Source organism: Psittacula echo (genome assembly GCF_963264785.1).
Source record: "Psittacula echo genome assembly, chromosome: 4".
NCBI classification, from domain to species: Eukaryota; Metazoa; Chordata; class Aves; order Psittaciformes; family Psittacidae; genus Psittacula; species Psittacula echo.
Window position 1 is genome coordinate 1,874,198 of NC_137738.1, and position 10,907 is coordinate 1,885,104.

General features: G+C 43.9%; 1 protein-coding gene across 1 annotated transcript; it reads left to right on the forward strand.

Annotated features, from left to right (window-relative positions):
- Nucleotides 1–353: 353 nt before the first annotated feature.
- Nucleotides 354–8,888, forward strand: LOC308219687 (uncharacterized protein; the record flags this gene model as incomplete). The annotated part of the gene is made up of 8 exons (XM_080614992.1): nucleotides 354–392; nucleotides 1,798–2,083; nucleotides 2,552–2,623; nucleotides 2,870–3,001; nucleotides 5,594–5,646; nucleotides 6,233–6,316; nucleotides 6,548–6,640; nucleotides 8,329–8,888. 8 exons carry the CDS (start codon nucleotides 354–356, stop codon nucleotides 8,377–8,379), a joined length of 810 nt encoding a protein of 269 aa, XP_080471118.1. The 3' UTR covers nucleotides 8,380–8,888.
- Between the last annotated feature and the right edge of the window lie 2,019 nt (nucleotides 8,889–10,907).

Genomic DNA, 10,907 nt, shown 5'->3' on the forward strand with positions numbered 1-10,907 from the left:
GCACATAGAATCATAGAATAGTTAGGGTTGGAAAGGACCTTAAGATCATTGAATTCCAATCCCCCTGCCATGGGCAGGGACTCCTCACCATACATCTGGAATCTTTGGTTTGATCTACATGTTCTTTGTGTTGTACGGTGTTGTGTGGGTCAGCATAGGGATTTCCATGTTCCCACAGACACAGGGTAAGGAATGGATTTTATTCCTCTTGTACCACTGTGACTGACTTTGAGTCACTTGGGCTCTACAACAGAAACAATCAGGCCTCGTGTCCCTAATCCTTCATTACAGAAAGAGCAAGCTTGGTTTGAAAATGGTGTGGCATTCGAGGCCATCAATCCTGAGCCTCGGACATGGCCTTCATGTCAATTATTAACTTGAATATTCGGCATGTACCTTTCAAAGTGGTCCAATTTGCAGGACAACCACTAATAACAAACATATTGCCCATTTTTCCTGGGACTCTCCAGTACAGTGAGTGTAAAATACGAAAGCCATAAAGAACTTGGACAGTTCAGGGAGGCAAGACAGAAAGGATTTGGTTTGTATCCTGGCAAATTCCCAGCCCTCTCTGCCTCCACTCCCCCATAGTATCAGATGGGGATGATACCACCTGCAGAAGCATTAGGGCTATTTAAATGTTTGTGAAGAGTTTGGAGCATGAAAAGAGCCATGTATTATGATAGCTCTTTAGAGTAAGGGATGGCATAGTGATGTGGATAAGTGTTAAGTGTGTTCCTGGATAGGTTTTGGAAGCATGTTTGGTTTTAGCTGGTCCGTATTGCAATCCCTCCTCTACCCGCAGCTGGGTTTAGGCATTTTTGCCACGGGTATTCCTTTTCCAATTCTGAAGCACAAACTCTTCATCCCGGGTGATGGCAACATCCTGAAACACTGCCTGTTTTATACAGAGTTAGCTGAGGAAATGGGCTTTTTAAAAGCCAGCCTTCTTCAAATTCGTTCTTTTTATTACAACAATTGAGAGATTTATGTTAAAATTTTCAGTGTTTTAGGGGGTTTTTTTACTACTTGTAAACCAAAGTTTAAATTTGATCCCATTGCTAACAAGGAAACCAATGTTGTGTGGCATGAACTGTCGGGAAGGGTTTTGATGTTGCATGAAAAACACCAACAAACTTCCCAATCCGATTGTACTGGGTAAGTGCCCAAAAGAGCGCCGGGTATTTCTGCATCACACACAGCATGTTTCTAATGTATTTATGGACACTTTGTAGTTGTTTGGATCTCTTGCTACAATCCAGGCATTTTTCTAGCCAAATATCATCACTGTACACATAGACTACTGTAAGAATAAAGGATTTTACCATCCTGCTGGAGTGCTTGTGGCATATATTGCTTTTCATAGGATAGAATCACAGGGTTGACCTTTACGATTATCCAGTCCAACCTTTACCCCAGGACTCTAAACACAAACCTCCTAAATGAAAAGCACCAAATAGATGAAGTATTTTACCGCTTCACTCAAACCAGACAAACAGAAGGCAGTTATTATGGGCTAATATCACACTCTTGTCATCTCATGTCTCTTTTCCCCATGCTTTTGGTTGGATTTAAGCAGGCTTTTTAGAAGGATGTGGAATACCGGATATTTGTTTACAATCAATGGACACTGCTTTAGATTAAAACCCCATGTACTTCACAGAGATTTTCGTTTACACTTCAATACCGTAAAGCAGCACACAAACATTCAGTAAATTCTAAGCTAAGCTACACCAGATCCATGAGGTACGAGCATTCCCTGGGATCAAAAGGGGATGGTATTTATGTTGGGCGCAGGTCTGGGTTTGTGCCAGCAGCGGGGCCCCGAGCAGAGGCGGTGCTGGCCGGGCAGGGCGGGCCGGCTTCAACCCGAACACCCGCTCGGGCGCACTGAGCTCGGCCTCACACCCCCGGAGGAGGCCGGGCCGGCCAGCGGGGCAAGGCCGCTGGCAGAGCCGCCTGGGAGCTCTGAGCTTGGGCAGGAACCGGCCCGCAGGCCCAGGCCCACCGCCTGCGCAGGCAGGAGGCGGCGCCGGGCCGCAACAGCGTTTCCGGGGCGGCAACGGGACCCGGGCCGCTCTCGGTACGCGCGGCGGCAGCAGGTTCTGTCCCGGGGTGGGTCGGGCACGGGCGGTCTGGGAGGCACCCCTGGGCTCGGCTGCAGGGAGCAGGTGGGAGCCGCGGTTCCCTCAGGTGCGGCCTGGCCGGCGGGGCTGGCGTGGGGCGGGTGGGACGCGGGCCCGGGGCCCTCGGGCTTCCTCCTCCCTCGGCGGGACCCTGAGAGCCACCGGTAACCCCAAGCGCGGGTGCTCCGGTGTTGTACCTGCACTTATGGCACGGACATTGATGGCACTAACCTGGCTTGGCCTCCGGTTCCTGGGGGCAGGATGAGAGCTCGGACGTGGCGCGGCCGCCGCGGGTGGTGGTGGGGCTGCCCCGCAGGGGCTCACGGATTGCCTCAGTGTCCCCCCTGCGCTTCACACACACCGCTTCCCCCCCCCCCCGCTCTTGTGGCAATGATGGTATTTACTGTGCTGTTGTCTGCCACTAGGTATGGATGACAGGGAGGATGAAAAGAGTAGAATGCGCTGTGCAACGTCAGAAGAAGGGCTGAAAGGCCGAGGTAGGCACTGATGATCTGTTTCCATGTTGTGGTGTTATGTGTGTTAACCGTTATATCAGTCACTGTGTTTGACACTGATATTGGACATTGTCCCTTGCTAATAAGGGAATAGATGATATCACACTGGAAGAGGGGAACAAACCCCCTTGAAATAGGGGCTCATTGTGTTTTAAGTTCTGTGAAGAGTTGCTGTTGCAGACCATGGTTACTGGCATGCTTGTCACCGTTGCCTTCTGTTATCCTAAGGAAAAGAAAAAAGGAAACGAAAGCGCAGTAGAAGCAGATCATCGTCCATTTCATCCACATCGGCTTCTAGCACTACATCCACTTCTTCCTCCTCATCACACTCATCATCGAGGTCATCTTCAAGGAGCAGAGGTAAGCTGCCTCCATGAGTACACACCATGTTTACCAGTGTTGATAGCACTCCTGGAAATGTTTAAAAGCTTATTTTAAGTGTGGCTAAAGCACCACAAAACAGCAATGGAGAATACCAATACTGTGTGTTCAGGGAGCTTCTCTCATAACCCTTTCGTATTGCTGTGTGAAGGTAAAGATTGCACACCCTCTGCAATGTTCTTGTGTTCACTTCAGAGTAGAAACTGGCATTCAAAGAAGTGTTCCCTTGTAGTAATATGCCGTCTAGATTTAAAACTCTGTGTTTGTTACACTTTCAGGACACGGATCTTTTTCTGCTTCATCCATCTGTCTGGACCAGAGTTGGGGTTTTTGCTTTAGTCTTACTTTGGTCTTAGCATTTCAAGCGTTTCACTTTGAGGACTCGTGAGGTTTGTTAATACCAGTGACCAAGTTCAGTGGGAACAGACATGCAGGGTTAGGACTTTCCATACTAAGCTGCTGCTTACTTAGAGAACCCAGGGTAGATATTTATCTGGGAGTAAGAGCAGATTTTTTCTATGGCTGTAACTTGTGACACGTTACTGGTTGTATCAGGACTGCATTGCTTTGATGTTGTGTCTCAAGATACTTGGTATCCCTGCAGATAAAGTGTCCAAATTGCCATTTTGCACTAAAATTTGTCAGGTTAAACACTGAAAAGTATTTTATCCTTTTTACTGTGAGCAGGAAGAACTCCGTATGAGCTAGAGTCTTCCTGATGCACAGTCTAACATCAGGTTGGCAGGACCTCATATTTGTGATATATGTGTTTAACAAAGACTTAGTTCTGCTTCTCTTGAAACAGATTTACATCTGCATGGAAATAGTACTTGTTCTCCTATTTCAGTGGCTTGATTCAGTGTGTCTGACATAAAGAAATCCTAAAAATATTCAAATCTATGAGCTTGCTCATTGGAGGGAGGTGTTTTCTTCTGAAATGATTTTTATCCCATGTGATACCCTCTAAAACTTGTAAACATGATTACAATGTCCTGTTAGCCACTGACTGAAGCTGCTTGCCATGCTCCCTGCTTCAGTTTGTGGAGAGATGTCAAGACCCATGTATTTAAGGCAAAAAAATAATTCAGAATTAGGCTCAAGCTGGCAGTCGACATGCTCAGAGGTTTGCTAAAACTGCAGCTAAAAATTCCCTCGGTCTCCCAGGGGAGAGCAGATGATCTAGGAAGAAATGTCCTACAGGGGCATGCTTAAACAATTCTGTTTACTCCATCTAGATAGAAAAAGACGTGAGGTAACTGAGCTAAGACAGATAGGTGGGTGGGGGTAGTTGCCACTATCCCTCAGACAGGAGACATGCAGGTAAATCACTGCTGGAACTGGAGAGGTAGGGTGGACCCAGTATGGAAGAAGATGGAGCTGTTGGAGAGGTTGGATGGGGAGGGATGGCAACTGAAAATGAGTGAACAGGGGGAAGAGATGGCTTTGCTTAGCCTAAGAAGTCAACAGTTCAGTGCAGAAGTCTAGAGGGGTTTTTCTAGTGTTTGTGATCATGAGAACCATGGCTAGGATGGTGGGAGATAAAAACTGACTCTGGAGATATGGGCAAAGGGGTAAAACTGAGCAAGTGTCTGTTCACTACAGTGCACTGATTTTCAGAGCCTGGAAGGAAATCCAGTGTTCTTGAACCCCTTTCTTGATGTTGGCAAACATCCGTAAAAGCCCTCTGTCCAGGTATACCATCCATTCCATGTAGGCATGTTGTCCAGTCCCTTGTTACCAAGAGACTGAACATGGAGATAGAATTACCTTAATAATTGTTTCTTCTGATATGCTTATGCTGCATTTATTATTAGAAGGCCTGAAGAAGATTGCTTGGGCAGCCTTACTTTAGGCTTTCCTGATTTTGGAGTCTGGCTGTGCTCTGGTATATTCCTATAATGTTCTCTTCTGTTTGGAATTTGTTGTAAAGACCCTGCAGAGCTGATAGCACGGAGGCAGTCTGTTGGGAGACTAGGAAGCTGTTTCACACTCTCTGTAGGTTTACAGTCCTATAGTCAAAGCTGGTGCTTCAAAAGCAACTTCCTCACATACGAGTCACAGTGTAAAAACTATTACTGGCTTGTAGAACTTGTGAGTTTATGCTTTGCAGATGTACCAAACCCCTTGAAGCTGGAAGGTGAGCTGAGTAAAGTACAAAAAGTTCATTTGCCTTGAACAGTGATAATCTTTTCAGTGGTTTGTCAGCCCCAGCAGTACTTTTTGTTGCCTCCTTTGAGAGTCAGGATCCCTGCCCATAAGAAAGCAGGTATTTGCAGTCAGTTGAGCACAGCTGCAGAGGAGGAGAGAGAAGTATTGTCTCTATTGATGTAATCAGTGGTACAGGTAATCACAGAGTAAATCAGGTGTTTTCAGTTTCCATGTTAGACCAGTAAGTGGCAGTAAGTTGATGTCTTGCTTTTCCCAGGGTTAGTTTCAACCAGTGTTAATATATATATAGCTGAATCAGAGCATTTCCTTCTTGGGTTTTGCATTTCTGTATGCTTTATCTGTAAAACCAAATGCCTTTCTCAGAATGCTAAACTTAAAAGGGTTTCTTGTGTTTAATTTTAGATTCTCCCAAGTCTAAATCAAAGAAAAAGAAAAAAGAAAAGCACAACAAAAAGGTAAATGTTGCCAGACAGAAATAAGTCATTGGGAAACAGAAAATAGTTCATTTTTTGATTACCAGTGGCTATGTAAATCTGAGTCATCCTTTTAGGGTTACAAGAGGTAAACTGATAGGTTCGCAATTACTTGACTGTGTACTAAGGGAGAAATAATATAAAGGTTCTTTTGCCAGTCATTGCTGGTCCAGCTAGAGTTTAGAGTAGTCTCTGAAGAAAAGAGGAGTGGGGAATCTTGATGACATTACAGAATTTGTCAGAAGAAACAATTTATAGTCAGTGAGAGAGTAGTAGATTCTTGCTGTTGGAATTTTTCATTTTATTAGGGCCTTCTGTTCAGTGATTTTATGTTTTTTGGTTACACTGATAGAGATAGAACATGGGATCAGACTTTCAGGATCCTGATGGCTGCTAACACTGCTGCAGTGCTTTCTGTGTACTTCAGCTAGTAGCTGTTCAACAGCGGAAAGGGCAAGCAGTAGTGGCTGTCTTGAGTAGCTGGGGTGTTGAGAGCTACTTGTGGATATCCTTTTTTTATTGCCTTTGTAAGTCTGTAAGCATAAGAGTATATGTCTCATACTTGTAGAAAAGGAAAAAAGATAGCAAAATGAAGAAAAAGAAAGAAAAGAAGAAGAAGAAAGAGAAAACAGGACCTGTCCAGCTTTCCAAGGTATGCTCATCTGAGTCTGAAGTCGCATTATATTTCTCATCTGAACAATCTGTCCTGTCATAAAAATCTTTATAACACCACCAGTCTTGTCGCTGGCAGATAGAAACCTCTCTCTATTGTTTGGGACAGTGAGGAAGTATAAAAGAATATTGTCTGTAGTTTTGTTTGAGATTTGCAACGTTACAGAATAAAGCAAAGCTTAGGTCTTTTTGATGTGTGATCTCATTGTAGTTCTTTAAAAATAAAAAGAAGAATGAAAACTACAGCATGATAACTGGAAAGAAAATTAAGATGAGAATAAAGAAGACTAAGAAGGATCTAGAGGTAAGAGCTTAAATAGTCTATAAATCCCTAAGGGAAAATACTGTATCTTTTAATAGCTTTCTAATACTAGTCTTTTGTTGAAGCGTAGCTCTTAGCTAGGAGTTGTAAATTGTGTGTAACTCTTAATGTGGCTATGATGCCATCTGAGGAATTCTAATTCGTTCTTTTGGCAGGTTTTGTGTTATGAGTGGGCTTGGAATACTCAGGCATGAGTAGATAAACCGAAGGATGCTTGTACAGGTTCTTAGAATTGCAGTCTGTAATGTTTAGCTGATTTGTGGCTTTCTCTGTTGATTTAATTTACGCTGGTTTTCATTTTCCTCATCTTCATCCAGTCTTTTGTGGTGGTAATTGCTGCTTTACTGTGTTTTTCTAATGCATGGGAGATTAGCCATTATTCAGAGAGGAATTAGACAACAGTAGTGTTAGGACCACGTGCTCATGCGTTGTCTCAGAGCAGTCAGATGATTTTGCTGAAGTACTCTGGAAAATAGATATCATGCATATAATTTTGTGCTATTGAGGTGTTTGGACTCAGCACTTACATAATGTGCTTGCTCTTTTCATCAGTCTCCACACTTTAGCGTGATCTGCAGTGGGGTTCTGGTACTAGTCAGTATGTGTTTAAAGTGTTATTTTGCTGAGGTATCTAGTTTGGCAGGTTCTGATTCGCAGAATCCCAAACTGGTTTGGGTTGGAAAGGACCTTGAGCTCATCCAGTTCCAACCCCTTGCCACAGGCAGGGACACCTTCCACTAGAGCAGGTTGCTCCAAGCCCCATCCAACCTGGCCTTGAGCACTGCCAGGGATGGAGCATTTTCTATAGCTATCAAAGCAGACCTGAATATTCCAAGTTAAATTTGATCGAAAACACATTATCTTCCTTCTGTGGCACTGAAGTTTGTGTTAAATGATGCTGAATGCTTGCCAGCTTTATCCTAGTAACCCTCTTCTTACAGTATTTGATACCAGATATTTGGTGTTGGTCCTTTTTTGTTTGGTGCCCATTGCCATGAACATGCTGAACTGAACAACATCCATTCTTCACTGTATTTTGAAATTCAATAGTTGTTTTGTAAATTGTGCCTAAAACCACTGGAGACAAGTGTTTTGACTGTTTGGGCCATCTGCTATATAACGAAAGATCCTAAACTCGTGGTTCCATTTCTGTTATGCTGCAAACTGCTGTTTATGCATAGGAAACAAGTACTTCCCAAAGCACAAGACCTGCTGTGTGTACAGTGAACATTGCTGCAGACACCAGAGAATTGTATCAGTTCTGCTTGCAAGCTCCCTCCTGAGCAAGCTGTGAGCTACATGATGACAACTCAGTGGGGCCTCCAGAGGGAGACAGTTAGAAAATGTATCATGAAATAGTGACAGTGACAGCTTGTCTCCTGTAGCATCTCTCTTGAGCACCCCCTGCTTTGCACTTCTCCAGGCATGCACAGCAAAGTGGTAGCTACTCATACCCAGCTCTGTGAATGTGGTAGTGCCTGCTGTGCAGTGTGCTGAGAGGTGAAAGCCCCGTAAGAAGCAGGGTTGTGCTGCTTGAGATGTGAAAGCCCCATAGAAAGCAGGGTTATGCTGCCTGAGATGTGAAAGCCCCACAGTAAGCAGCATTGTGCTGCCTTGCTCCACTGGGTACAGGTCTGTTAAACCACTGCCTCTGCCTTTCTGCTCTACAGAGGGACCGGAACCGTGCACAACTCCTTGAATTCCTGAACTCTGCTTTGTAATGGGAAGAGTGCTGAGCCAGGACTTGTAACTATACCAAGCCAACGATCTTCATGCCTAGCATAACACTAAAGGGAAACTCAGGGAAAAGGGCATCAAGTTTGACAAGAGCGGACTCTCCTGCTGAGAAGACAATCGGGATGTCCTTTGTTTAATGGCAAAAAGAGTAACTGATGACTTGCTAACAAAGATCCATGTCCTCCTTTTGAGATCCTAAGGTAATAGCTAGGCTGTGGTGTTTTAGAAGAGCCTAAGAGTGTGGCGTTGATGATAAATGACACACTGAAATCTAGTAGTGTAATTTCTATCCTAACTGCATGCAGAACATACTCTTAATTTCAAGTATCTTCATGTTTCTAGTAGTTTAAGCAAAGCAGAGTATTAGTAAATGTCTGAAAGCTGAGGCATTTCTGTATGTTTGTGTTTTCCAGTGGTGCTTTTACTTGTCTTAAAGAGCAAATTGACCTTTGTAAATAGAACATGTTTTTACATAAATGAGTTTTTGACAGTTCATTCACTGATAGATTATTTTCTTTCAGAATTTGAGCTAGGATCTTTCTCTGGACAGGTTATGGCTCTCTCTCGCTAGAAAGTGTAACAGTAAAATAGAGCAATAATGATAGCTGAATGATTTTTACTGTGAAATAGAAGCAGGAAAGGCCTCTGATTTTGTCTTAATCTGGATCAGCTGTTCAAAGGCAGCTCACAATAGTTAGTTTACGCCCCACATCTGGAGTTGCATTTCCTAGAATTAAAACCTCTGGAATTCTGGTCTTCTTTTCGGATCCCGTGAGCTGTGTATCACATCTTCCTCCATCTGAAGTGCAGCAAGACAGACATCCACATGTCTTAGTCTAATGGGAAGAGAAAGAGCTGTAGGAATGATGCCAAGGCAGGCAGTGACAGTGACCCGCCTGGTATATGCTGGGAGATAAGCCAGGTCTGGATATGCATCTGGACCCCAGCATAACCTCTGTGTGTGTGTGTTAGTTTGCTCAGTGCTTGCTCACTTCCAGGCTCTTGACTTTTGATCACCCAGCAGGGCCCTGTGTACATAACCCTGAGGTGGGAATTCCACTTGAATCCCTTGGGTAGCAAGTGCTCCTCAGGAACCACAATTCAGGAATGCTGATAAAAGGAGCTGGGGTGGTTGACTTCGACAGGAACATTGGGTGTACAGTGATCAGAGTGTGGGAGTTCATTAAAGAGCAAACCAATGGAAAACTTTGTGTCTGCCCTGGTGTTTTAAGTAAATCTCGAAGATTTGTACCATTCCTCAAGGGATCATTTTAGGACTGTTTTGGTGTGGGAAACCTGAGGCTGCTCGAATCCTGTCTTCTCCCTGGGTTTGGTTTGGTTGTTTAGGGGTACTTTTGTGCAGTTGTTGTAGAGATACAGCTCTTTAGAGACTAAGGCCCTGATCCAGAAAGGTGAGTTTTACCGACATAAACCATGAAAACAAGGTAAGAATTAGACTTTCCTTGACTTGTAACCTGGTGCTGGAAGCTTTTTTGGAAGCACTGTTCTGAAATGTCAGTAGGGGAAAAAACAAAGAAAAAACCAACCTTCTTCTTTTTTTTTTCATGGAGATTATGCTTTGATTTATGCTGCTTTGGTATCTTCCAGCTGGGAATGCCAAAGCATCTTGCCCAGATAAGCAGCTTTTATCTCTGGATTTCTCTTTACAAGGTTAATCCCAAATGCACTCTTACAAAACACTAACATCCTTGGCATTCCTTAGGCTATGTTTTGTGTAAAGATAGTATCGTTTCCTGAAAACTGGGGGGGGGTGGGGGTGGGGGGTGGAGGGAGTAGACATTTGAAAGATGGAAAATAAATAGGAATGGGAAACTCAGAGATTGCACTTGTAAAGGACAGCGTTGGCTGGAAGGTCCAGACTTAATTGAAGTAATCTGGTTCTTGCTGTCTTATTTGAGATCAGTTAAGGTGGTAAAAACTCACTCACTGTTCCATTCTAGTACGGAAAAGGTGAAGGACCTTTAGTAATACGATGTGGCCTGTTCCTCTTTCAGGGTTTCTGTAGTTGTGAACTCTGGACAAAAATGAGTCAGACCACTTTTTCTTTAAAGAGGCAAACAGAAAGCTTTTTTTCTGTTTCAGGACAGACTAATCTTTTCCTGTTCAGTTTTGACATGTTGGATGTGCTTTGATGCTTTAATGTATTTCTATGCATTTACTTCTGAGCTACCATTTCTTTTAGAAAGCCAAGCTGCTTAAGCTCTGTGGCAGTGATTAGGTTTTATTCTCTCCCACCCAGTCAGTTACAAGTGCTGTCTGGAACTTCCCGGCAGTTGCTGCCTTTATAAAGCTTCTTTCCTTTCCTATCCATCTCCATGTAGATTTTCAGGTTGATGAAGAGTTCATGTTGCATCCTTCCCTCCCCGTCTTTCCCAAGCACTGAGATCACGTGCATCTTCTTGGGACTGAGTATCTTTGAGGCTGCTGTTTGGAGCTGGCCAACAGATTCCAGTCTCCCTATAGTGAGCACAGGCCCATAGAGCCAGAATAA